We start from the raw sequence: 27976 nt of genomic DNA on the forward strand, positions 1-27976 counted from the left end.
TGGTTGAGTGTGCAATTTTTTTTTACTCTGTCTGCTTATGTCTATTAAACTCTTAATTAAACTAGTTTTATTTTTTATTTTTATAAATTACTTTATGTGAGATAATCATATTTAATGTGTGTCAGAAATTAAATATGAATATTTAAACCAAAATATGAACATTGATTTGTTATATTGCGTGAATCTAGTTCAGATTATAATATGTAAAGTAAAAGTCAATTTTTCAGATTCATTGAATAATTAATGTATCTGACCTATATTATAAATCAGATACATAAGTTTTTAAATAAATTTAAAAAATATATTCACATTAAAAAAAATTAAATTTTGTGCGCTCTACCAGATTCGGTTAACTTAACTTTATTATTAAATGCTAATAATAATAGTGATTTTGTTTTAACATGAAACAAACAACTAAATTACCTAAAAACAAAAATGACCATATAAAAACACAAACGAATAACCAAAAAAAATCATTGAAATCTAACTACCGTTGGATAGATCCATCAAGTATCTAATTTGAGAAATTTAACGGTTCTCCTTTCATTATCTCTCTTTGCTGTTGCACATAGAAAGAGAGAGAAAAACAGAGACAACGAAGAAAAGAACATTTTCTTCCCCAGAACGGAGTTTGGTTTTTCCAACTCCTCTCCATTTATCGATCTTTCTCCAATCTTCATCACCATCACCATCTTCCTTCTCCTTTTTCTCTTTCTCTTTCTATTTATTTTCTCTTCTAAATTTTCCGGGAAAGCGAAGGGAAAAAAACAGAGAGAATTGGGGGAAGGAAATTTGTGAAAAAAGAGGAATACCCAGATAATTAATTTTGTGAAATTTTCGATTTTGATTAGTGGGTATTTCTCTTTTTTGCGATTTGGTGTGTTTGATGGACTTGGATAATATTGAGTGTGTGTCATCTTCTGATGGAATGGAAGAAGATGAGATCCATTCACATCATCACTCTGAATTTTCTTCCACAAAGCATAGAAATGGTGCCACAAATATTTTGGGTCCAAATGGTATTACTCCTGCAACAAGCGTTCATGAATTGCTTGAATGTCCTGTTTGTACTAATTCAATGTACCCTCCAATTCATCAGGTCAGTTTTTTGATTAATTTTTTGAATTAATTGATTTTGATTTCCATGGTTTTATTTGAATTGGATTTGGTTTGACAGATTTTAGGGTTTTTATAAAAAAAAAATAAAAAATTAGAGGGGGTTCATTTGAATTGATTATGATTGTGAAATTGTGATGATGCTTGCAATTTATGTTTGTAAGGTGTCAAATTGAGGAATGGTTGTGTTGTTAAAATTTAGAAATGGAAATGTTCTAGACATTTTTTTTTTTGTTGGTGTTAATCCTCTGGTTCTCAGGGGAAGGGGATCATGAATAGATGCTTTGTTTTGGTTGAAATTTATTGATAATATTTGAAAGTCATTTGTTCAATGTATTTTTATGCAATTATACCTTCATGTATGTGAAATACAGGAAAAACATATATTTTATCAGAAACTCTAGGTAGGTAGGTAGACTGTCACTTATAAACCACAAGAAAAACAGCAAAAAGAACATAAACAGAAAAGGCAGACCATCTTGGGAAATTACCGGGATGGTCGGGCTTTACTTACCTCGTGGCCGAACTCTGGATTACCGGGGGGCCCTTCCTCCGGGAACCAGAGGGGTTAATACCAAAAATGAAAAAGCAGACCATCATCTCAAAAATTCAATGAGCTGAAACTTCAATCCCTGATTCTAGAAAATATGCCTATTGAGGATATGTAGCTTAAAACTTGTGATTGAATATACGCCTATTGAATATACGAAGATGATTTTTGACTTCCAAAACCTTTTTAACTCATTTAGGAAACAACTTTGAAGTCAAGTGTCCATAAATTACCGGAACTTTTGACAGTCGATGAACATTCCCGCAATGAGAGATGACTAATTGTACCAGAATTTCTTAGCACGTAAACTCAAAAAATAAGAATATTGATTGTATTACATCAAAATGGCTTAAAAATCATGAATATACACAAAAACTGCAACTTTAAGCATTGGATTTGTGATGTGATGTAAGCTGAAATTTATTCATGTTGTTTAAACTTTAGCCAGTCTTTGATTCTTTAGCTTGTGTTAATCTCTTCATTTTAAGTTGTGAGGAAGTTGATGTTGTCATGATTTAAGCTGCAAAAAGTCTATATTTGCCAAAAGGGTAGGAGAAAAATGTGACAATTAGTTTCTTTGCAGTGTCACAATGGCCACACGCTATGTTCCACATGCAAAGCACGAGTGCATAACCGGTGTCCCACTTGTAGACAAGAGCTTGGAGATATTAGGTGTCTGGCATTAGAGAAGGTGGCTGAATCACTTGAATTACCGTGCAAGTACTACTCCCTTGGATGTCCAGAAATCTTTCCATACTACAGCAAGCTTAAGCATGAGACAGTATGTAATTTTAGGCCATATAGTTGTCCTTATGCTGGATCAGAGTGTTCTGTTGTTGGCGATATTCCCTTCCTTGTTGCTCATTTGAGGGATGATCATAAGGTCGACATGCACACTGGATGCACATTCAACCATCGTTATGTGAAGTCAAATCCACGTGAAGTAGAGAATGCAACCTGGATGCTCACAGTAAGTGTAACATTTTTTATCTAATTTTTTCCTGACTTTTAGAACCTGGGTAGGGGAGATTGTTTCGCTTTCTCATAATTTTGCCGTTACGAAAAATCTGTGGGGATACAATTTACAATGTTCATTACAAATAAGGGAACTGATTTTATGGTGAAATACTTTCCAATGTCCATGACATTTATTTTATTTCACTTCCTTGTACGTGTCTAGTTGGATTGACTTATTTGAGTTTATCTATTGACATGAGTACTTCTGAGACTATTTAAGACAGCTTATGGAAACAGCTTATGACATGTCCATAAGTTGTTTTCGACTTATTTTCATAACCTCTCCATGATAGCTTATATGAAAACAATGACTTAATTTTATCTTTTGCTATGGAAATAACTTATACATAAACACTTATATGGTGAGTGCTTAATTAAGTTGTTTATCCAAACATGCTGAACCATATTTGTGTCTCATTTGATTGGTTAAATGATTTTATATTATTCTTTTTGTTAACGAGTGACGGATGAGGACAGCTTCATATCAATTCACCCTTTGGTAGGATGAGGACAACATGCAATCTTATCTCAGTATATATACTCCCCACTTTCTCTGATTCTTCTGTTTGCAAACTTTATTTTTCCGTGGTAGGTATTTCACTGTTTTGGTCAATATTTCTGCCTTCATTTCGAAGCTTTTCAGCTTGGCATGGCCCCTGTTTACATGGCATTCCTTCGTTTTATGGGCGATGAAAATGATGCTCGGAACTACAGCTATAGCCTTGAAGTTGGGGCCAATGGCAGGAAACTAATTTGGGAGGGTACGCCTCGAAGTGTTCGGGATAGCCACCGTAAAGTCAGGGATAGCCATGATGGTCTCATCATTCAAAGAAATATGGCACTATTTTTCTCTGGTGGGGATAGGAAGGAGCTGAAACTTAGAGTCACAGGAAGAATTTGGAAGGAACAGAATCAAGAAAATGGAGTGTGCATACCTAATATTTGTAGCTGACATGTTATTTAAGAAGCATTTTTTTATTGTTTGTGTGCTTGTTGCGATAGATTAAGGCACTAATGTGGCATTGTATTTTTCAGTTTTCTTGAGCTGTGTAATAAACAAGATTTTCTTTTAAAATTTGCTTGATCAGAATTTAATACTACTGGAAACTTAGAATGTGTATTTTACTCCACACATAGATTGAATTGTAAGATTTGTATTTGACAAATCAGGGTAATTTGGAAGAGTTTCATCTACCCCAATATCAATATTGCTTCACTTGCAATTTAAGTCACTACTCTCATAATTTTTATAGAAACACTATTCTTTTTTAGGTACAATTCTTGTATATACATAACATGTATCTTTTTTTTTTTTTTATTTTTTATATATATATATATATATATATATAAAAACCTTAACTATACCATCTTTAAATTTAATTAAATCAATCACGAAATTATAACATATAAACATGTGGCATTCTTAGACTCTATTCTCATCCTTTATTCTTAGAATCGATGTACCAATTAGATCTTTATAAAATATCGTAAGATATTTATAAAAAGATATCATGGTCAACACTAAACATTGATTTTCTGCTTAAATATGATTTTTGTCCTCGTAAATATGACCTTTTTTTTTTAGAGTCAAAAATAATATTGTTAATGATAAATCCCAAGTACATAGAATTGGAACAATCATAAGATCTACCAAGTTCCACAACAATTCTATGGGGTATCTAATAACGCCAGACCACAAACAAAGCCAATTGAATTTTAATGTATGATCAATTCTGTCAATAACAGAGAACTATATAGCACAATAATCACACCGATTAATAGCAGACAGCATCCAATATGTACCAGAATTTTGAAATCCACCCTTATGTTTATTGTTTAACAACCAGTCATGTAGAAAGGCACCGAAATGACTGCAGAACAATGACAGATCTAAATCAAACAAACGCAATAGCCTAGCCTACGACTGCGAGACGGGATCTCTCGCCAATGCCACAAAAGACTCAAGAGCTCGAGAAGCAGAGATGGCTTCAGACCCGAGCATAACGAGCAAGGCCTTATGAGATACAACCATCCCAACCAAGTAGACAAGGGCAAAGCACAACAGTCGGCGAACCCAAAAGAACAAGTGCCATTCTAACCTGTAGAGCAACCAATATTATGACCAGAAACGGTTTCCGCTACAACTTATAGGAGCCACAACTCCAATACTGATGCCACACAAGAGAATCACATTTGACAAGACTTGGTTTGAAGTTTATCACTCCAATATAGCATATCTGCAAAACAATAACAGTACATTCTTTGCTATGTAGTAATGGACAGCTCGACACCACATATCACAAAAAAGTAAATTCTTTGGAAAGTAAATACATGCTAAAGGATCATTAATCCATTGGAAAAGAGGAAAAATAAAACCTTTAAGTCGATTTTTTAAAATTCTCCAAGCCAAAACCTTTGCCTCTTCTACAACTTTCCCCCCCATTAAAACCTTCATGTTTGAACACTACTGCATTCCTTGCTTTCCAAGTTACAAATATATTTGCAAACCAAATCACCCCTAACAATTCTTGAATTTTCTTGCTACCTAACACACTAGTCCTTTGAACATTCTTAAATGATCAATCCCCCTTTCTACAAATGCGGTTGAGATTCCTAACCACATCAAATACTCTTTCCAAACGATAAATATCGTCGGACAATTAAAGAACGTGTGAATAATGCTTTCCTCGCATCCACTCCCACCCACACAAAGAGAAGAGGAGTTCAAATTCACACATCTCAACCTAAGGTTAGCCTACGTTGGGAGTCTATCTTGCAATAGACGCCAAACTAGGATCGATATTTTTTGCCGGAATTAAGGGGCTCCACACATCTTTTTGTTTGTTATATTTCTAATGAGGTTTATTTTTTCTTAGATTTTTGTTGATTGCCGAATGGAGATACAGTATATTGATTTTCACATGACATGAGTTTCATCAAACAAACCTCATATATAATTAGTTACTAACCTCCTGTGCCAATCGTGCGCCCATTTCGTCCACGCCATCTTTTGCCAGCTTACCTACATTTTGTTTGCTACCTGAGTGCAAGAAGATGGCAAAAATGTAATATGCAGAATTTAATGGCCACCCTAGTTTCAACGAAATCAACTAATACTGCAAGCAATTAGCATAGCAGATTGTCGAATAGTCATTACCTATGAAGCATGGACACCGACACGTCAACACCAATAGTCATTATTATGAAGCTTACTACTACCTAATTGAGTTTTCTTACCTGTGTATCTATATTATTTGCTTAATATAGTAATCACATTCTAATTAAGATAATTTTTTAACAGGCAAATGCAGTAGAGTGTAAATGCAGTCTCTTAACAGGCAAATGAAGTAGAGTATGACAAGACAACATAACAGACAAGAGTTAAAATTAATATTGAAAAACAAAGAACAAGAGACACAGACAGCGCAAGATAGAATCATAACATAGCATCAAACCACTAAGCAGAATCTATATGCCAGTTCTAGAAGAAAACTCAGTTTTAAGATAGCCTAGATAACCCAAAATTTTTTAGGAGCTGAGCTGTGGTAAAGAATTGACTCACCTCCATTCCAGGGAGTATCATCAGGACTGCAATCCAAAGGCAACAAGAAACCAGAAATTGTTTATCCATTCATACTTAAACCAAGTGGAAAATAATGAAATAAAAAAAGTGACTAAATTATACAAAGTGTACATAATCATGCATCTTTATACAATTCTCAATTCAACTCACCCAAATATGACAGCATTCCACAGCATGATGTTGTTATCATGAGGAGCACATTTCTGATTCCTGCAGGTGGGTCTTGTTCCAACCTCTTAAAATCTCACATCAGTCTCTTCCTAGCAGGAGTCGCTCCGCTTCCACCTACAAAAACCAACATCCACAAAAAGGATGTCTTAAAAACTTCTTTTTTTTCTCCAACTTCAATAAAATTAAAAATTGAAAAGTTCCACAGAACCAAAACCTAAATCAACATGCAAGCAGGACAAATTACTCATCTATCTTGAAGATGTGACCCATGTTACTCGAGCCAACTATAGTAAACTTGAAACAGATAGCATCCCGAACACAAAAGCGACCAGATTAATTCAAGTTGCAAAATTGAGGTTGTGCTACAATATCCATGTGAATTTGGCCAGCTTTTCTATCAGAAGCATCTCCTTCAAGCTGCAAGCTCTATGTCTGACGAACCAGGTCACGCCAAGACCGATTTTGCTTGGCCAGCACCTGAAACCAAAATAAAATGATTATTTGAGTTATCTGCTACATGTATCCATGTCTGTTTTGGTATACAAATCACTCACTGTTTCACTGGCTTGAAACCAGGTCTTTTTAATTATCAATCGCCTTCTCGTTCTTCCTTTCAGGCTCGCTGACTGTACTGGTGGTGGGAGGTGGATGAGCTGTACGACTAAACATAGCTTCCTCATGACTTGAATTTGTTCTTCCCGTTTGGACTACATAAGAATATGAATTCAAATTACATACTTATAGCAGCCTGCATTGCTTCTAACAAGGCTAGTGCTTCAGCTTCAATGATAGAATGAGTTCCATGATTCCATGTTGTACCTGCACGCACAAACATCCCGGCTTCATCTCTGATGCACCAGCCACAGGTTGTTTTCCGCTCTGATTGTGAAACCCGACGTCCATGTTGAATTTTAACCACCCATTTTGCAGTGGCTGCCATTTGTGTTGCTGCTGAATTCGTTCCTCCACCCTTAACAAAGTGATTTAAAACTCCAAGTTTGATCATATTTCCAACATAATTGCCTTCAAGTGCAGGGGAAGTGTGGCGCCACCAAACACAATGAGCCTCGGACCAACCAATGTACACAGGCCTCTCCGACTGCAACCACTGGTGCCTTACCAGTGAAACTATCAGACAGGACCAGCCCCAGGTATATACTACAATACAATGAACCTGAAAGTATACTAACACACCTGCAAAAGCTGAAAGGGTCTCAACCTGAATATGGATGACATTGTTAATAATTGGTTGGTTAAATCAATTAATTGACACTATAATAAAGCAGAACCAATCAACCATCAATAAAGTACTCTGCAGAATGGAAAAAGGTGCTGAAAATTCTTAATGGAATGCATTAAAAAAAAATATTTTTATTGATTCAATATGAACAAAACACAGAAATGGGCCTTTTATAATAGTGCCCTTGTTACAAAACATAAGCCTAAAGCTTAATTGATATACTAACTATGACTAAAATAGAAACAAATGTCGTGAAGGTGGAATGAGATATTCAATGTTGCCTTCTTTATAGTCACCACATCCCATTGTGTATCTCATCGTTAAGATTGGGGAATAAATCGGTCAAATTAGAAAATATGTCGGAATCGTCACATTGATCAGGTGGTGTCATTGAATATTGCCCAAGCTGTGGAAGAGAGGTGCTAGGGGAATCAATGCTCTCAGCTGAAACAGCATAGTTGTTATTGTGTATATCATCATCGTTAAGATCGGGGAAAAAATCAGTCAAGCTAAAAAATACTTCGGTTTCATCAATTTCTTGATCCTGTGCTTGTGTTTCATTGTTCTTCTGATTCATCTTTGAATTTTTTATCCCACCATCTAAATACATTTTATATTTCTGCAAAAGAACATAACAGGTACAGAAGTGTTAGTAATAAAACACTTCATAAATTTCAGATTCAAATTACACAAAACACTAATGTATGAAATTTAAACAAGAAACTAATATAAAAACCAACCTGCAAATGACTAGCTACATGCTGTAATTCCAAGCCAGGACAATCCATGATCTTCAGAACTTTTTTAGGCTTTGCTTCTGAAAGAAAAGGATGCACATAAGTAAGTTTTTTGAAATGCAAACAATTTATTAAGCCTCCGATCAAGGCACATGAAGGGCCAAGAAAGGGGGGAAGCAGGAAAACAATGAAAGGTGGAGCTAGAGCTCTAACCAAAGAGCAAGTTACAGACCCAAAAACAGAGTAAAGAAACACAACAACAAATACGACAAGCAGCAGAACAAAACAAACATAAAACTGATGCACATAAGTAAGTTGATTATCATTATTGAGTTCTTGAAGAATAGAATACAAACAAATGCAAAAAACAAAAAGTCTGAGGAAAGATTCATACTTTTAATCCCAAGATGATTCACGGCCGACACAAATTTTTGGTGCAAATCATCTGTCCAAGAGAAACGAGCTTTCTTTGCCGGAGGTTGTTTAGAAACATGAACCTCATCATCTCTTCCTCGCTTTTTAAGCCCTTTAGCCTCGCTTTCCATTTGCACTAGATGTTCTCTTCCTAGCTTTTTAAGCCCTTTAGCCTCACTTTCCTTTTGCACTAGATGTTGCCGCACGACATGTTGCCACATATTTTTGAATAGATTTTCATCCAGTGGTTTGGCCCAGTAACTACAAGCCCCGTTGGAAATGGAATCCATAACAGAACAGGTTCGGTTATCAAGCGACATCACTACAAAATAAAAATAATAACAGGGTGAGTCACATTTGTTAATTAATTAATGGAAAGGTGTAACCAATGATGAGTTTAAGGAAGAACTACTTACTAATCACCGGAATTTTCAAATGTGAAGTCACTTGTTGAACAAATGCATAAGTATCTTGCTGTGGAATATGAGTTTCGACGAGTATGATGTCGAAATGTGATGTCGACAAGAGCTGCTTTGCTTGAGAAATGGTAGAACATGATGTAACTGCAATAAAAAAAACATTAAGAGTTAGAACAAAAAAAGATGAAAAGTAGTTTAGAATAATAATTAAGGTGTGTGAGTGAGTGAGTGAGAAAGTAAGTACCTTGATAGTGTAATTGATTGCAAATGTGGTGAATAGTGTAGAAATCGTAGGTGTCATGATCGACTGCAAGTACTCTAAGCCCAGCGGGGAATGATGGATTGTTAGTAGTGAAAAGGTTCATATTTGCGATGAATGAATGAATGAATGAATGAAATGGAATAATGAATGAATGAATGGATTGTAATGAATAATAATGGAAGTAAGAGAGTGAGTGAGTGAGTGAAGAGGGTAGAAAGTAGAAGGAAGAATGAGTCTGAAAATCAACAATGAATAAACAAATTGCATAAGTAATCGATGAAATTAAAGAAAGAAAGAAAGAAAGAAAAGAAGAAATTAAAGAAAGAAGAAAACTTTACCAAATTGATTGTTGAATGGAATGAAAGCAATGGATCAGTGAGCGATGAACCAAGTAAGGAACTTCAATTGATCGATTGCGTCTCTCTCACGAACTTCAATTAAAATGGCGATGAAAGAAGGAACAGCGATTGTTGGGTCAGCGATGAATGAAATTAAGAAAACGGCGATATGATCAGAAAGGAACAGCGATTGTTGTGAAAGTGAGTGAATGAATGAAATGAAATTAAAACGGCGCTATGTTACTATGTATGTATTTATTATAACAACTGGAAGAAGAATTAGGGTTTAATTTTCCCCAACGGTCACAAACAGCTGTGATGCGTATGAGTTAACAGCTGTATTGTTTTTTTATTTTTTTACATAGGCTTTAAATAAATATGTCTATCTAATTGGGATTATTTTTTTTCTTTACAACAGCTGTGAAGGACTATTTTTTTTTACTAGCATACAAAATAGGTCTATCTAATTAATCGTTAGCATTTAAATGAATTTTTCATTTTTTTTAGTATATTTATTTGATTTAATTTTTTTATAAGGGTGCAAATGAAATTGTGTATTTGATAAATAATAAATTTATAAAGGACAGGAGGGACTAATAATTACACATTTAAATTTAATTCAATTATTAAAATCTTAAGTTTAAATAAGATTTTTGTCCCTAAAAATATATAGAGAGTTTTAGTTTTAGTCACTAAAAATAAAAATGTAATGTTTTTTGTTAATATTATTAGTGGATGTTCATGCAGGTTATTGGCCTATGTATATAATATATGTATCAGTGTAAATCTTAATTCTAAAGGCGAATAGCATAAACTCTAGAAGAATTAGGGTTTAATTTTCACCAACGGTCAAAAATGACGCGTGAAAGCTGACTGAGTGAAGTGAAGGGACTATTTCAAGTTAACAACTGTCATGCCTTAAGTTTAACAGCTGTATTTTTTTTTTTTTACATAGGCTTAAATAAATATGTCTATCTATTTTTTACAACAGGTGTGAAGGACTATTTTCCCTTTTTTAAAAAAACCATGGAAAATAGGTCCAAGTAGTAAGAGTCCTTATCCCTTAATTTTCAAATTTGTAATTTTAAAATTTTATGTTTTATTCAAAAAAATTAAAATTTTATGTTTTATTTGTTTGTCAAAAAAATAGGTCTATCTAATTAATCCTGAAACTAGCATGAAAAATAGATCTATCTAATTAATGCATTAACATTTGAATGAATTATTTATTTCTTTTAGTAAGTTCATTTGATTTTATTTACTAAGGGTGCAAATGAAATTGTGTATTTAATAAATAATAAATTTATAGTGTTTCTTATAAAAAAATTCAAATATTCCTTATAAAAAGGACTAATAATTACACATTTAAATTTAATTCAATTATTAAAATCTTGAATTAAATAAGATTTTTATCAGCTAAAAATATATAGAGTTTTAGTCACAATAATTTTTTATAGATAATCAAATCTCAATTAATTGTTATATTAATAAAACACCTACTATTCTATTTTTAAATTAATAAAATATCTCTTAAGATCATATAAATACTTTTTCACAAAAATGACCACGTTTTTTTTTTTTAAGGAAAAAGTACCTCTAATTGATTTACTACATTTGGTGTCACTGTTCAATTAAAAATTTAAAACACTACTTTAAGAAGAATTTTGAAATATTAATGCATAATAAAATTAAATGAATATATTAAATATACTACATAATTTCTTTAATATGAATGAAATTATCAAATAAAAGTTATAATAAGGGATATATATGTGACATAATACAACATGTATTTTGAAATTTAATATGTGTGACCACTCATCTATAAAAAAAAAAAAAAAAAAAAAAAAGCAACAAATTTAGTCCAAAGCTCCCTCTCCATAACTACCAAATTCTGTTTAGGTAATATGCCATGCTCTGTAACCCTTTGGGATAAGACTTGATTGTTTTTTTTTTTTTGACTCAAAATAAGGATATTCATTCATTCCAATAATTGATACAGTACATCACATGCAAATACAAATTCAACATAGCTAAAAACAAAAAGGATGAAACTGCAAACAATCTCACAGCATCCATGTTAATAGCATACAACGGCAATTGCAATATGCCTACAAATAATATAATATGATAAAAGTCACCAGAATGTCCATGCTTCCGGATCTGCAACGATGATGCCCAAATCATTGATCGAATCTGCAATTGATTGAAATCTACCTTTCAAAATGAACCAAACGAACACCGCAACAAGACGGACAAACAAACGCCGTAACAATGACGACCACCAACAAAGCGCCGCACTCAGACGACGAAATCACAAAACAAGAAAAACAAAACTAAAAAACTTAATTTATGTGAAATCACTTATTTAAATGGAAAGAAAATAAAAAAACAACTTAGAGGGGTGATTTTGGGTCAAAAATTGACCCAAAAACCACCCCTCCTTGGTGGATGATGAAGAAGAAAAGCAAAATAGGGTTAGAAGAGAGGGGGAGCGGCAACTTGAATGTGAGTTTATAAGACTTGATTGTTGTTGTAATCGAATGTCGCATAAGTACAAGGAAACGGCAATATCTAAATAATCACGTAAATGAAACATAATAGAAGGCTACCGAAGAAGTTTATCTCCATAAATAATAATTAACACCGCCAATCTTATCAGTTGACGGAGCTTATTTACAGTCTACTTACATGAATATTCCAATTTTTCAAATTAGAAGTAACTCTATATTATCAATCCAGCTGCTAGAGGGAACCCAGGCCAATTTAATTTGATTCACAAAATCATCATGCTCTAACCAAGGTCTAAGAAATTTAAAATAATCATCATGCTCAATTTAGAGGACTTGAGTTCATACATAGTTGCAGAAGCAAGCTGCTTGGCAGTTCAAGATGCCAAGTATGGGATTTTGTAATAGCAAAGCAGGATGAAAGGGGCAATAACTGGTGTAGGACAGCCTCAAGAGGAAGAAGAGGATGAAAGGGGCAATACCTGTATATATATATATATATATATAGGTATCTGAATCTGGCACAGTAAAAGGTGAAGAAGGACAACATGCTTCAGTGTGATCTTCATGTCATGTTCTTTCTGTATATAGGTGCTGGTGAAAGTTGGTCTGTAAAATTGTTTCCGATTAGTTGCAGTAAAATTCCATCATTTAGCTGAGGATACTTATATAAACAGATCTGAGACTGCTTTGTTTCTTTAATTATGTAGTAGCATTATTATAACTTCAAATTCAGACTTCTTAGAATTCATATAATGAGAAAAATTGTATGCAAATGTTAGCAGAATATTAAGCCAAGCTTCTTACATTCTTGTGATTTTATCTCATCTGAGTTTTGCTGTTACTTGAAAATAGTCTTCCCCCTTCTCGATCTTACGATAGGATCAAGAACGTGTTAATAAATGAAAAGTGCATCTAAAGGTGAAAGAAACATCTGTTGGGAGAGAGGGAGAGAGGGAGAGAGGGAGAGAGAGAGAGAGAGAGAGAGAGAGAGAGAGAGAGAGAGAGAGAGAGAGAGAGAGAGAGAGAGCTTTGTTTGAGTTGTGTGTGTGTGTGTGGTGGGGGGCGTTTGAGAAAAAGGAGGAAAGTGAAATGGAAAAAAAGGTTATCCTCCAAATGAGAGAATTTTCCTCTACAGTATACTCCCAAACAAGGTGAGAGGAGAAAATAAATCATCCCCTTCCTCTAAAGTTGTCTCTTCCCCCATCTAGACTTCCAATCACAGCTTAAGGAAGAGGATAATTAATCACTAGTTAATAACGGGGTTCTTACTCCTCGTCCAAACTCGTGGGTACAGTTCACTAGGAAGTCAATTTAACTTTACATCAATCATCAGGTAGCTAGAGTGACTACATCTATGACATTATTATTCCAACATGTATTGATCAAGCTAATGATATGACATAAATTTGAAGGCTGAAAGTTCACAACAGGTATAACAGGAATGGGTATAGTCTATACTCTTATCATTGTTGACCTGTAATTACACAAATCATCGTTAAAATTAAACTTAAACTGCGAAGCCATAATACATGTAGCAAGTTTTAAAAAATGTTTACACTGGTTGATCCTGCCAGTGCCACCTCTAAAAATTAAAAAGGAAAATATAATACTGAGCAGCAAATAAAAAATTATGAGACAGGGTTTTTATAATACCGCATTTTCATTTATTTTTGAAATACGGTCGAGAGATTCAGAAAGGTCTGATGGAGATCAATGTTTATAGGGGAAACTTTTCAAGCTTTGAAGTTGAAGGATTTTCAGTGCAGAACACCGATAACATTTTCACATAAACGAAAATCAAGGTCCAAAACTAGATATTTAACCAAGTGTAGCCATGAAGAAAGACAAATAAAGCAACCAGTTATCAAAATGTTTTAAGACACCTCCAATTCATTTATTCTTTTCAAGCATTTATTTAACTGACATCAATCCTCAATGTACAGATAGGGTTGATTGTTTACCTTTATACTAAGATCTGTATGACGTGAATACGAGAGGTGAAGCTTGCAAAATCCTCCATCATATATGCAGTGTCCTTCCAAGGCTTCCTGGCCACAACAGCTGTCTGAGTATCTGCAAGCGATAGCATGTAACTCTCAATTTTCAAACTTGTAATGACAGTGACTGTACAAAATAAAACAAGGCATCTGGTAAATCTCTAACTATTGATAAGGTTAAAATTCCTCATGTTTCCATGCTGAGACACTGACTTAAAAATGCATACATAGCACTTGAATTATCACTATTATACCTATCAAAGATAAGTATAGGCCGGGCTTTAAGCCCTCATGATAATACTCCCAGCAAGCAGCATACCCAAAATCCTTGCGAGAACAATCAAATCTTCATAAATTATTTAGAGCAAAATTGAGAGAAGAACAATAACATGCACTTGCAGCTTCAAGTATCTTTGTTAAATATTACCATTTTCTATCCAAAATAAATATCAATCTCGGCAGGACAACTTTCATTTAGAATGATTATTAGATCACGAGAGGCAGGATCTCCAGGGCGATAATAAACAAAGGAGTTTATCTAGGTGCATACGTTTGCCAGTTTCATCAACTATCCTAAGTTTTTTATTTTCCATAGAACCGGACAACATAAAAGCACATTTGAAAACTTTCCCCAAATGCAATTCTTTCAGGTGACATGGAAAACAATAAACAACCACACCCACTTGGTTTGCACTATGCATAAATACTAATATATCCAAATAATTATCACTTTATCAGTTATATTCTTCAAATAATCTAACCTAACCTGGATATTGAATCAATGCTTGCAAACCACCATTCTTATCAAACATTGCAATCTTTTGGATAGGCCCAAACGCAGAGAAAACCTAACATAAAAAATAGTAAGATATTATTCTCTAAGCTTTATTGTCAGAAAATAATGTAAAAAATGGTAGGTCAGGCTTAAAAGTATCATCTGCAAGACATCCGATGTTACAGCATATTGCATGTTCTCAATAGATGCAAGAAGAACATTACTCTCAGTCTCCAGTATTTTGCCATCCAAACCAACCATGACCTGGAAATATTATAAATGAATACTTCAAAAAATATCCTCAGTATACAGAGTCTCATGCAAGGGAAACCCTTGGCGGAAGGCGGACACATAACTGATGTGCATGAAAGCATTCAAGTTAAAACAAGCAATTTGGAGGTTTTCAATTACACAAAGCAGGTGGGCGAGGTGGCAAGATATCTAATTCTAATATGCTGTCCCTTAAAACAAAACAGCCAAAACATTACCTGTCCACCTCCCTCAATGGCTGATTGAGCAACAGGAAGGTAAGGATTGGTATAGTCTCTGTGACATATCAAACCAATATCCACAATAAGTATTAAATTAAAAAAGCTTGATTTCCAGTAAGCCAACAATACCAGGGAAAACAGAAATACCTGCTCATGTGGCTTTGAAACTTCACAGTTAAGTCTGAATGTCCAGAATATGTGATCTTGAGGGTACATGGTCCCACATTTTTGGGGAGCAGATACCTGATAAAGGGTGGGATTAAAGATCAACAATCTGAAATACCAAAACTGGAGAAATAATACGGCTGATTGTTCCAATAACTACAAAGTTGCAGTCCAGCTCAAACATCGCACTTCGATTTAGTCAAATCCTGCCCAGTTGGCATTCTGTAGCTAATCATATTAATCCTATGAAGCCTGGACTCGGACACGGGACACAACACGAGACAATGTAAAAAACATAGGGCACGTACACGGCTATATATATTTTATATATTAATAAAATAAAGCAATTTATGAGCACAATTTATAAATAGTCTAAAGTGAGAAGCAAAAGTTATGTTTATTTAAACTTAGTACTTCAATCAACCAAAAAAAGACATAATAAATCCAACAAAACAAACCGAGTACTTTCAATTAAGGAAAATTATCTAAAACGAAATGATACTTGGGCGACAAGAGAAAGTGAAGTGGACGGCACAAACTCAACTCAGAAACAGAAAAAATAAAATAAGGAAACTTAATAGTTTTTGTTTTTATAGAGGGGAAGTAGAATATGAAGGTAAAAAAAAATCTCTTTTTTTTTAAAAAAAAAATTTGAACTTTTTTTAGTTGTGCAGTGTCCGTCATTTAAAATAATGTGTTGTATCCGTATCCGGCGTGTCCCATTTTTATTTTTTTGCGTTGGACATAACAAAAACGTGTCAGATACGTGTGTCGGTGTCCGAAACGTGACCTTAACAACAGAGCCATTGCCCTGTTTTTCCTAATTAACAAATCAGAATGATCCTTCAAACCTTATATCCCCTTATTTATTTATCTAATAAATCTCCCCTAACTAACAGTTCTAACTCCCCTAGCTAATTGATCTAACATTCCGAACCACTTTTCATCCATTTTTGTCCTAATATATATTTTGAAATACTAACAGAGAAGTGCTATCTAAATAACACTATGCAAGTTTAAGGCTTTAAGATAACAACATATATTTTGAAATACTAAAAGAGAAATGCTTTTGTTGCATGTATTGGTGGTATCACAACATATATTTTGAAAAATTCAAAACCATCAAAACAATTGCCATAGATTTTTCTCATTAAAAATCTCTAACATTAACCGCAGAAAGTGGGGGAAATAGCTACGCCAAGAACACAAATGAAATGAACAGCACAAAATCTAGTGACTAATCTTATCATATGTACAAGCAAAATGCAGATGATGAGTCAATGAAGCATGGTTGCAAAAACAAGGCAATGTCCTAAACTACAAGAGTTGTAGCAGTCCACAAGGAGAATAGGGAAGAGGCAGTGATAATGAAAGGAGAAAGGAGAAAAGAGACAAACACATAAGCACTATTTCTCCCAAAGCACTAAGCTTCCATCGAAGATATTGCCTTCACATGGGCCTGCTGATTCATTTATTATATACATGTCAACAAGTTTTCCATATCCTGAAAAAGAACACCTAATCACAAAACTAAATGACCAGCATCCTCGTGATGACCGTGTTAGCATATATAACTGATGCACACGTTTCATTGCTTACCAAGTGCAAGACATCAATGCTGATTGCAGACAGGGCATGCATCTTCACCCTCAATCGTTACTAACAATACATTTCCAGCAACATCTGCAGCAGTTTTGTTATGCACTATTTCTTGCCTGTTTGAATATTGCAGATATACAGTTTTCCCTAGCACTTCTGCAGGCTCCGACAATGAGGCATAGTAAGATATCATTGCAATGGCTTGATTCAAATCTGCCTGTAGGTTATGGTAACAACATATAATTTGTAGCTAATAATCAGTAATTTTATTTCATATGAAGGAAAAAAATATCAAAATAAAAATAAAACACTCACAAATTCAATAAAAGCTTAATTTTGGTTCGACCCAACATTGCATTTTGTGTTCACAACATGGCCAAATGGCTTCCCGAGTTCAATCAGTTCCTCCTCCGTACATTCCCATGGCAAGTTTCTCAAGTGAAGCACCTTTGATGGTGGTTGGGTGTACCGGAACTGTTGCTGACTAGAGACCGATGCCATTTCAGACAATAACCATAAACCTACAGAATTGCAATATCCATTTAAAAATCAGCTACCATATCATCATACAACCATATACTCAAATGCATAATTCAGTTTTCTCAAAATTAACCAGATGAGAGCCACTGATACAGCATAATTATTTACATAACATAACAAGAAATGAGAGGAAAAGGCAACTGATATCACAGAAATCAAATTCTAATAGATAAGACTTTGCATCCCCACAACTGCTAATGCAAAAAAAAAATAGTGACCTAATATTATATTATGCTGTAAAAAACATTGTATGAAAGACTATCAACTATGCTCTATGCACACCGTTATGACAGATACTGGCTACCGCATGACATAATGACCATAAAATCAATAAATTGTCCTAAATGAGAATCATAATAAAAAGGTTGTGTCAAATTTGTATATCAGCAGCATAAATTTTACCAAATAAGAGCCATTAATACTGCTTAAGTGTGAGCCATAGTATAAATGAGAGGAAACAGCAAATGCCATCATAAAAATACATCCAAAATAGATAAGATATTGGTTTCCTCACAACTGGTAATACGAAAGAAAAAAACCGTAATGATGACATAATACCAAAACATTAAGTCATGCCCTAAAAGTAACTCCTGTCCTAGTAATACAAAATTTTCCAACAGCTCCTGTCATAAATCGATCAAAAAAGTGTCTAATGTGCTGAATGGAACACCTTCCTCCTCAGTTTGTTTTACAATTACCTGCTGAAAGTTAATTAAACAGTACAGAGACCTGAATACAGAACAAATTAGAGAATATGATAATCAAGCAACAGTTCACAAAATAAAAATCCAAAATAAAACACATCCAAAGTCTCGAAACTGCAATTCACCAGTAAATAATACTTATAAAAAAATTATGAGATAAACAACCAAACTCTTATCCTACGTCATAACCAAAATACTAAAGGGATTTCAAGACAGAATAGACCAATGTCCAATACAATACTCAATAGCTCAATAGTAAAATAGCATAAAATGGGGAAATCATAAATTGCCCAATCCTTTCCAACAAATATAATAATTACATGTACATTGATTAGAAAATTTGGTAACAAATGATGATGATCCAAAGCAATTTTGTAAAAGAAATCCTAGCATTATACTTCCTCATCAAGGCATCAATAATTTATTATACATCCTCATCAAAGCACCACAAAATGGCAACCTTCAACCTGTTAGCTGTTCACTTGCTCTATCATTTTTAGCCTCTCCTTCGTCTGAACCGTCAGCTTCTGCCAACTCTGATACAGTACCAGTGGCAACAGTGCTCTCCGACGATTCAGCATGAGTGGCAACAGCACTCTCTGGCGATTCAGCAGGAGTGGCAACAGCGCTCTCTGGCTCAGTTTCCTTATTCCCAAACAACTTGGAAGTTAATAAAAATCCAGATCCTATTCTTCTTTTAGCAGCTTCTGTTGCCTCAGCCTCCTTAGCCTTAGCTTCAGCTTTCAACCTTTCCTTCTCCTCCATCAGTTTGGTCAAGTCCTCTTCTCTCCCTTCTTTTCTCAATTCCACCTTAACAAACTCTTGGAATTCCTCATCAAAGTCAACACCATTGTCATCCAACAACATATCAACAATCTGAAGCACATCATCCAACCGTCCCGCCTCGCTCAACACCTTCATCATGAACTGATAGCTAGCAACATCCATCTTGAGCTTCTTCACCATTAGGTCAAAGAAAGCCTTGGCATCATCAATCTTCCCAACTTTAACCAACCCATCAACCAATCTATTGTAAACAGCCAAGTTAGGCCTCAAGCCTGATTCCACCATTTTTCTAAAATAGCCAGCAGCATCATCAGGCCGGTTCTCTTTGAAACAAGTATCCATCAACAAGCCATATGTATACTCATCAGGGTTCACCCCTTTACCCTCCATTTCTCCATAAACCTCCTCAGCTTCCAAAATCATCCCATTATTACACAACTGTTCAATCAAGTTATTAAAGGATAATGTATCCGGCCTACAACGATACTCACCAATGCTCCTGAAAACCTGAATTGCCTCCTTGAATCTTCCCTCAGCACAATAACCATCCACCATGACATTAAAGCTTCCCAAATTAACAACCAACTTGGCGGGAGGATTATGCTCCTTGATCATCCTATCGAACAACTTCAATGCCTCATTAAACTTTCCGTTCTTGGCAAGAGCATCAAGCACCGAACTATAAGCAATGTCGCTCATCTTCTTTCCCTCTACAAACACCTCTTGATAACACTCCATAGCCTCATTCTCCATTCCCTTAATAAAATACCCCTTCATCAAACTCCCTAAAACAACCCCATCTTCCACAACACCGCCCAACTTCCCTTTCAAATCCTCATACAACCTTAAAACAGCATCCCCATCAGAATTCCTAGCATAACCCAACATCAAATAATGATAAACAAGAGGATCAGGAGCAAAACCTTTAGCATCCATTTGATCCTTAATATCAATAGCACGATCAACCTTATTGTTATCAACCAAACCCTTCACAACAATGCGAAAAGTGGTCGAAGAAGGGTTAACCGGAGCATCATTGATAAACTGTTTAAATTGCTCAAGAGCAATATCCGGCTTACGACAATCAAGATAAGTCTGAAAGATTAAATTGTGAGTAATGATATTAGGAATAACACCTGCTTGTTGAATGAAACGGTGGAGTGACAGGAGGTCGGAATATCGAGACTGACGGAGGAGAGCATAGAGAACAGCATTGATGGTGAAAATAGTAGGACGGCAATTTGAATAAATGGAGTGGCGCGTGTACAGTGCAGCTTCATCGAGATCATTTTGACGAATTAGGGTTAAGATATGGTTATGAAGGTTGAGACGGTTACCGGTTAAAGCGGAAGCGTGTTCGGGAAGTTTAGGGTTACTGGGATTATGATAATAAGGTGGTGATTGTGATTTAGGGTTTGGATTAGGTGATTGTTGTTGGTTGCGGTTAAGAGGGGAGAGAGGTGGTTCCATTCGGATTTGTCGCTTACGACGGCGGCGTTCGGCGGCGGCTTCTTCAGGAGAGGCGAAGGAGAGGAAACGTGGGAGGAGAGAAGAAGGTTGTCGGATTCGGATATGTCTGTGAGGTTGTGCGATGGTTTTGAGTTGAGTGAGGAATGTAGCTTTGGAGAGTGCCATGGTTTTTGTGTGAGGAAATTACAGATAGGGTTCAGAGAGGGTTTAGAAGTTTTGATTTCGGTTGAAGAAGATGATGATGATGATGTAGTGGAATGGGCCTATTGGGTTTTTTGTCAAATGGGCCTGTTTGTCAAATGAACAATTCCTGCTTCTTTTTTTATTATTTTAATCTTAAACAGGACAAGTGGCATGATTTTGTTCCTTTGATTGATCAAACGGACAGAATTAGCCCAAAGGCAGCCTGCCTTTCCCGCGTAAAAGTTACACAATCCTGATCCAGCTTATGAATAAGGCACTGTTTGGTAAGTCCAATAAGCTAGCTTATAGCTTATTGAACTAGCTTATAAGCTTATTTGAAAAAAATGTGAAGTGTTTGGTAACGAGCTTCTCTAACTAGCTTATAGCGTTTTTTGAGATGCTATTTCAAGTAGCGTATGAGCTTATAGCTTATAGCTTTTTCATTTTATTTCATATTTATCCTCATTAATTTTATTTATTTATTTTTAAAAAATTATAATAACTACCCACTAACACTTACAAAAAAAAACTACCCACTAACCATGTATTTTTATGTCATTTTGTATTTACAACAGCTAAATTTGCCAAACATTTACCAGCCATCAGCTATCAACTAATAAGTTAGCTTTTTAGCTATAAGCTAGCTTATCAGCTATCAGCTAGCTTATAGCTTATTTTTACCAAACAGAGCCTAAGTAGCCTGTGAATTACTATGTCCGGGTTCGAACCCGACTCTACATGTATAGTGCAAAGTCTCTGTCAACTGAGCTAACCTCGTCGAGAAAAAATGCCTTCTTGTCTCTAATATGCCTCTTTTGCAAACTAAGACCTAAATAATGTGCTCATTTTCCTCCTTTTTATGTAACTGTAAGCTTTTTTTCCTCGTAAAATTGTATCGTTATAAGTTATTTTCTCATGAAATATCTTTTAAAACTTACTCCTTCGTCCCAAAATATAAGCAAAGATTAGTCAATAAAATTTGATGTATTTGGTTAAAGATTTTGACTAAATACATTCACTTTTGTTGACCACTTTTTGTTTATATTTTAGGACAGATGTCGTATTTATTTATATAAGTTGTTTCGTATAAGTTGATAAATTATATTTATAAGTTTGTCTATTTTTTTTGTTTTTCACCACCAGTTGAATCTGGTTCGAGGGTCAATTCTGGCATCAAGTGGTTTCAGCCCCCTCCCGATCGCAGTTGCGGGGGATCGAACTGTGATCCTCTCTACCAAGTTCGGCATCAGTCACCACTGAACCAACTAACGATCAGTTAAGTTTGTCTATTTATGACATAAAAAATGGACCAAAATCAAACTCCTATCTACCAGCACCACACGGAACCACGAGAGATACGCTGCGCAGGTCAATTTAAGGAGTATTGATTTTTTTATGAGGATGGGACCAGCAGCCAGCTATAACATAAATTAATTAATTTATGTGGACGGAGGAAAAGTTCAAAATCTGATTATGATTCTCCTAATCCATGGTTTGTTGGAATTATTGTTATAAAGTTGTAACACAAATTGTGAATTGCAAAACATAAGTTACATTATACGTTACGTTATAGTACTTCCCCTGCACTCACTCCTACAGTACTTACAGTATCTCCAATTCCATCTCCCAAATTTAAGAGCTCAGCTTGGGCACAAGTTATGTTTAACATATACTAACAGGTAAGTATCTCTATATCCCCTTTTTCTATTTGTGTTTATGCATTTTCTTTAATTTCTCTCCTAAACTACGCCTTCTTCTTGTTGCCTCATGTTTTTTCCTCCCTTTGGTTTAGATTTTAGTCCACTTTAGCTAATGCTTCTCAGAAATATTATTCGGATACAACTTTTGAGATAAAAATATAACATCAATAGACAATTTTGTCATTTTCCTAATAAAAAATGAAAAATTGGTAGAGAAGAAATGACGAATATAAATATGGAAGAGGGAATAATATGAAATGACAAAATTAAGAAAAGTTGTGTCGAAATAACATTTCTCATTTCTATATATTTATTTTTCATATTTATAATATGATCTTTATGCTTTGTTCATTTCAAATTTTTAGTATTTGTGTATATAATTATATTATATTTCACTATTTGAAAAAGAAAAAGAAAGTACCTATATAATATTTGGTCTTGTCATTTATGCACGGTGAACATTTCAATAACGATAATTGTCCCATTCCCTTTAATTTATAATTATATCAATATCAAATTTATTTTTGATTTAGATGGAAATCGATATTCAAACAGGCTTCGGACCCACCATCATAATCACTTACACTTTTGGATTGATTTATGATAAGGAGTTATTCTAAGATGGTCACGTAATAAAAAAAAAATTATATTTGGTGGGAGCCGCCATGATAGTCTAGAGTTTTGGCCCGATAAAGAGGCGTACAATAATAAGAGGTGTAAGTTGTGAAAGTACTTTGGCATATGAGAGTGGGGTTTGAGTTTACTTCATTTACTACTCCTTAATTTGTTGTCATTTTATGAGAGAGATAGACACAAGTGAAGATTAGTATGACTCACTAATTAATGAAACTTATTTTAAAGAGTCCCACAAATCTCCACTTTCTGTCTATCTTTCTCCTTAATGGAGAACAAACGGATGAGTAGTCAATGGAGGAAACTCGAATTCATGGTAATGAAGATGTCTTAGGCTTTAATTGAGGCTAACATGACTCTTACAAAGTCATAACTACCTTGTTTATAAATAGATATATTCTTAGAATCTCATGTATATTATTCGATTTTTTTACGCTAGACTAAATGTAATGCCTCCCTAGTAATTTCTGAATATTATATGTGAATATGATAGACTATATACATGTTTTTTAGGCAAGCAAACTTATGAATTATGATATGGATGACAACCTTTATTTATTTTTTTAATTTATATTATTATATCCAAATATTGTTAGTTTATTTGTGATGACGATAGATATATTACACAGGGTCATAAAAAATAACGTGGCCAAACTATACGAAAGTGTAATGAGTGGTGTCATTAGATCATGGAATACGACCCTTGCTTATTTTGGTAAAACTAAAAAACAGATTTTGTCTCCTGCATACGAGTAATACTTGACTTTTGTGTTTTTTTTATATTGTCCATTTTTTTTGGAAAACTAATTTATTAACAATTTTGAGCAACCAAACAAATCTAGCCGCCTCGATTTATATACTCAGATAGTGACACACACTGTTTGGATTATAGATATGTCACATGTAGGTAGCTCTGTTGGTGAGCCAAGAGACGTCGAAGGAGTTTTGAGTAGAAGAGTCTCACTTTGACATGCAATTTAGTTCTTTGAAGGTGTAGAATAAGGAAACAGATTTCCCGCGGTTAATATTATTTTATTTTATAAAACTGTATTTTAAATTTGAATCGTTTGATCTCAAATTAAATTAATAGTCATGATTGATTATCGTGTGGAACTGCGTCATTGTTTGACAACAGCAAATCTAGGTCCGTAGAATAATGTCACTATAGTATTTGAAACTACAACAGTATACTTAAAATGTATCTTTTATTAGTCGTTGGATCTCCGTATGTGTCCTATTGATTAATTTAATTTTGATAAATGTCTTTATTAGTCGATTTATTCATAAAATCACTAACAAAAGAACACTTTAGAATATAGATTTAACGATACAACTTCACATGTTTAAGAATGAAAGTTGTTAATGTAAGTGTTGGTAATTTAAATATGTTTGTTTAATTAGTTACTGGACAGAGCGAGACCCATAATTTGGGTTGAGTTTGATCATGGGCGGAGTCAAAACCCAACAAGTCTGGGTAGTTGTTCGAGCTCTAGTCAAAATTTTTGATACTTTTAAGAGTTAGTTTAGGGCAAAACTAAGAACTTTAGAAATTAGTTGAAGACAAAACTGAGATTTTTGTCGACTATTTATATATTATTATGTCAGATGTAAAATGTTGCCAATAATCTATATTTTTTCTGACTCCGCCACTAAATCTGATCCACTACTATTACAATTGACCCAAATATTTATTACGCAGTAATAGGGCATACGTCGTCGTCCTTATCTAATGAGGCGGGGACTTGGTCACACCTAGGAGGAACATGAGGAGCATGTGGGTCTATGTGTCTAAGTCGGAGTTAACCATATACAATGGTGTTGTTGAAACTCCTTTCAACTGCTAAATATTGCCCAATGATGTGTTGAAGTTGCTGTTGAAAATAACATGGAGGGGAGAGGTGATGAAAACTCTCAATTAAGGAGTAGTAAATGGTGGGGTAGAGAAAATGGTGTGGTAAAGTGTTGAATGAAAATCCATCGGAGAGAGTAAAAGTTGAATGAGTGTTAAATGATTAGGTGAAAGAAAGATAAAATGACGTGAAGTGTTGGGAAGTAAAAAATGGTGTCGAATGATTCTAACCATTGTACATGATTTAAACTGCTCCTTAGCCTATTACTCCCTACTTTCTCTCCAACACTCTCTACTACTCATAAAAAATAAAAAAACTAAAAGATCAGCGCAAGAACAATTACCCTTACATCACATCAATTCATCTTTTCATACAAAAACATCAATTTTATTCCATTTTTTAAAGTAGAAAAAAATGTGACCGTCCATTTAACAACTAGAACAAAGATCGAGTCATCAAAGTTGTTTTTCCTCGTGTTTTTTCTTATCTTAATTTGTTTCTTTCTTCAAAATAAACTGGTAGGAGAAACTAGTATTTTATTTCTTTCTTGATATGCTTTGACTTTTTTCTGCAACAAACTAAAATATTTACAAGTTGTGAGACGTTTGGTATTGGTCACTAGGGATAATAATCATCATATAAATTCAATTCCAACTCATTGTTTCATTGTTTAATATTACAAACTCTACTTACCTTATAGTAAACGTGTATTTTAATTTTTAAGGCTACATGTTGCTATCACATATTCATATAATATAAATAACATGGCCAAATTAATTGGTACTCCTCAAATTTTCTACTTTAGTTCTGTTAATTATATCAACTTGTATTCTGATTTATATTTTATGTGACTAGCTAATTTGTTTATTTATATTGTGCTTTTTTCCAATTTATCTCAAATCAAAGTTAATTTAGATTGAAATTTTGTTTTTACATTTTTATTTTTGCAGATATTCAACTTTTTCCTTTGTAGAGAAATTTTGTGGTAATTAATTGAATTAAATGGGTTGCTATTTATCAACAAATTCAAAGAAAGTTAGAAAAACACAAGGTTATGAAGAACCTACAGTTCTTGCTTCTGAGACACCTTGTGAGTATCCATCATCATTAATTAACTGGTAATTCTGTTCCACCTGATTAGTGGATTAATTAATTAAATCAATGACTATAAAATGCTTGCATAATTTGCTAATTAAAGTTTTCTTTGTTTCTTCATAGTTACTGTGAGTGAAGTAGAAGCATTATATGAACTCTATATGAAGTTAAGCAATTCTATTATTGAAGATGGTCTTATTCACAAGGTGAGTTAAGTACTTTTTTAAATAAGTTTTTTTAGTTTAGATAAAATGTCATTAATTTCATGTGCTTAATCTATTTGACAAAATTGACTTCTGGTACATTTTTTTCATCCAGGAAGAATTTCAGCTAGCACTCTTCAGGAATGAAAACGAGAAGAATCTGTTCGCGGACAGGGTTTGTATAACTGATTCTGATGCTCAACAGATTAATTAAACTTGTTTCATCTTCATAATTGTTAATTTCTCCTTATAGATTTTTGACTTATTCGATGTGAAGCGCAACGGAGTTATTGAGTTTGGTGAATTTGTTCGATCACTAGGTGTTTTTCATCCAAATGCACCTTTAGAAGACAAAATTGCATGTAAGATAAGATTGATTCTCTTATGCTTTTGTTACTTATATTGACTGCATTAATCTTTTTTAGCTACTCTTACCATACACCTTATTAGTTATTGAATTGCAAATATTGATTTTTGCAGTTGCTTTTAGGTTGTATGATCTTAGACAGACAGGATACATTGAAAGAGAGGAGGTAACATATTCTTTTTCGAGTGAGACCTATTTCGTACCCCTGACATTTTCATACCGAGACAAATTAGTCTCTCTGTTATAATGAATCAGGGACTAGTTTGTCCCTACCATAAAAATGTCATGGACTAATTTGAGTTTTATTTTTGTCATGAACTGAATTTGACATGTCAGAAATTTGTGAGGAATCGAAATGGCTCCTCGCTCTTTTTTTATTTTAATTAGACTTTAGTTCAACATGCTTAATTAGGATCATGGTTTATTTATTTGCAGTTAAAGGAAATGGTATTGGCACTATTGCACGAATCAGATCTTGTGCTTTCAGATGACATGATAGAATCTATTGTTGATAAGGTTAATTGGTTACATTTTACTAGACCTTGTTATTATGAATTTATGATTATTAATTAAGTTTAAGAGCTTATTGAAAATAGTAAGTTGTGTATGTTCTTTGTTGTTCAAGACATTTAAAGATGCTGATACAAAAGATGATGGGAGAATAGATCAAGATGAGTGGAAAGCATTTGTCTCTCAACATCCCTCTTTGATAAAGAACATGACTCTTCCATATCTAAAGTTAGTGTAAACTCTTCATCGAAATTGGTTTTATTGACTGAAATTTCCAAATTTCTTTTTTAAGTATGTCTCATCTTCATTTTGTAGGGATATTACATTGGTATTTCCCAGTTTTATTGCAAGAACAGAAGTTGAAGACTCGGAGGTGTGAATAATTAGGGAGGTGCCAATAGTGACTACTATTTATTCACTTGAATTGTTATTTCTAGTGCAAGTCTAGCTTATACTTTTATGTGTATATAATACTATATAATATACTTTTATGTGTATATAATACTATATAATATAGTCTAACACGTGCACCGGCTTCCAATCCTATC

The 27976-nt window shown here is 34.1% G+C and overlaps 4 protein-coding genes, 1 long non-coding RNA gene and 1 pseudogene across 8 annotated transcripts; 2 read left to right on the plus strand and 4 right to left on the minus strand.

Annotated features, from left to right (window-relative positions):
• Window positions 1-543: 543 nt before the first annotated feature.
• Window positions 544-3909, plus strand: LOC123909256 (E3 ubiquitin-protein ligase SINAT5-like). Its single transcript, XM_045960062.1, has 3 exons — window positions 544-1099; window positions 2250-2636; window positions 3276-3909. Exons 1-3 carry the CDS (start codon window positions 887-889, stop codon window positions 3633-3635), a joined length of 960 nt encoding a protein of 319 aa, XP_045816018.1. The 5' UTR covers window positions 544-886; the 3' UTR covers window positions 3636-3909.
• Window positions 3910-4277: 368 nt separating this feature from the next.
• On the minus strand, window positions 4278-6595 carry LOC123909259. The gene is made up of 4 exons (XR_006809858.1): window positions 6417-6595; window positions 6246-6271; window positions 5653-5723; window positions 4278-4920 (listed from the first exon to the last, which is right to left on the minus strand). It is a non-coding gene; the product is annotated as an uncharacterized LOC123909259 (long non-coding RNA).
• A 1199-nt stretch (window positions 6596-7794) lies between these two features.
• Window positions 7795-9785, minus strand: LOC123909258 (two-component response regulator ARR14-like). The gene is made up of 5 exons (XM_045960065.1): window positions 9492-9785; window positions 9245-9391; window positions 8809-9150; window positions 8418-8494; window positions 7795-8296 (listed from the first exon to the last, which is right to left on the minus strand). The coding sequence occupies exons 1-5, from the start codon at window positions 9610-9612 to the stop codon at window positions 7970-7972; spliced, it is 1014 nt and encodes a 337-aa protein (XP_045816021.1). The 5' UTR covers window positions 9613-9785; the 3' UTR covers window positions 7795-7969.
• Window positions 9786-12385: 2600 nt separating this feature from the next.
• Window positions 12386-18452, minus strand: LOC123905136 (annotated as a pseudogene).
• Window positions 18453-18859: 407 nt separating this feature from the next.
• LOC123909257 (pentatricopeptide repeat-containing protein At3g49240, mitochondrial) lies at window positions 18860-21131 on the minus strand. The gene has a single exon (XM_045960064.1). The coding sequence runs from the start codon at window positions 21050-21052 to the stop codon at window positions 19094-19096; it is 1959 nt and encodes a 652-aa protein (XP_045816020.1). The 5' UTR covers window positions 21053-21131; the 3' UTR covers window positions 18860-19093.
• A 1411-nt stretch (window positions 21132-22542) lies between these two features.
• Window positions 22543-27894, plus strand: LOC123909260 (calcineurin B-like protein 4). 4 transcript variants are annotated; one of them, XM_045960066.1, is made up of 9 exons: window positions 22543-22749; window positions 26204-26343; window positions 26472-26554; window positions 26667-26726; window positions 26805-26913; window positions 27032-27084; window positions 27354-27434; window positions 27544-27656; window positions 27744-27894. In XM_045960066.1, exons 2-9 carry the CDS (start codon window positions 26256-26258, stop codon window positions 27805-27807), a joined length of 651 nt encoding a protein of 216 aa, XP_045816022.1. In that variant the 5' UTR covers window positions 22543-22749; window positions 26204-26255; the 3' UTR covers window positions 27808-27894. The 4 variants fall into 4 exon arrangements, with proteins under 4 accessions (XP_045816022.1, XP_045816023.1, XP_045816024.1 ...); XM_045960067.1 differs by lacking the exon at window positions 22543-22749 and adding an exon at window positions 25666-25771; XM_045960068.1 differs by lacking the exon at window positions 22543-22749 and adding an exon at window positions 25946-26033.
• Window positions 27895-27976: the final 82 nt, after the last annotated feature.

Source organism: Trifolium pratense, linkage group LG2 (assembly GCF_020283565.1).
Source record: "Trifolium pratense cultivar HEN17-A07 linkage group LG2, ARS_RC_1.1, whole genome shotgun sequence".
NCBI lineage: Eukaryota > Viridiplantae > Streptophyta > Magnoliopsida > Fabales > Fabaceae > Trifolium > Trifolium pratense.

Bases quoted from the DNA above. Each gene is read 5' to 3' on its own strand.
- LOC123909256 (XM_045960062.1), top strand. From the start codon at position 887: ATGGACTTGGATAATATTGAGTGTGTGTCATCTTCTGATGGAATGGAA. The intron at 1,100-2,249 runs GTCAGTTTTTTG...GTTTCTTTGCAG, and splicing joins TGTACCCTCCAATTCATCAG to TGTCACAATGGCCACACGCT. The intron at 2,637-3,275 runs GTAAGTGTAACA...TTTCCGTGGTAG, and splicing joins ATGCAACCTGGATGCTCACA to GTATTTCACTGTTTTGGTCA.
- LOC123909258 (XM_045960065.1), bottom strand. From the start codon at position 9,612: ATGAACCTTTTCACTACTAACAATCCATCATTCCCCGCTGGGCTTAGA. The intron at 9,151-9,244 runs GTAAGTAGTTCT...TTTATTTTGTAG, and splicing joins TTTGAAAATTCCGGTGATTA to TGATGTCGCTTGATAACCGA. The intron at 8,297-8,417 runs GTTGGTTTTTAT...GTTCTTTTGCAG, and splicing joins ATGTAGCTAGTCATTTGCAG to AAATATAAAATGTATTTAGA.
- LOC123909257 (XM_045960064.1), bottom strand. From the start codon at position 21,052: ATGGCACTCTCCAAAGCTACATTCCTCACTCAACTCAAAACCATCGCA.
- LOC123909260 (XM_045960066.1), top strand. From the start codon at position 26,256: ATGGGTTGCTATTTATCAACAAATTCAAAGAAAGTTAGAAAAACACAA. The intron at 26,555-26,666 runs GTGAGTTAAGTA...TTTTTCATCCAG, and splicing joins AAGATGGTCTTATTCACAAG to GAAGAATTTCAGCTAGCACT. The intron at 27,657-27,743 runs GTTAGTGTAAAC...TTCATTTTGTAG, and splicing joins ATGACTCTTCCATATCTAAA to GGATATTACATTGGTATTTC.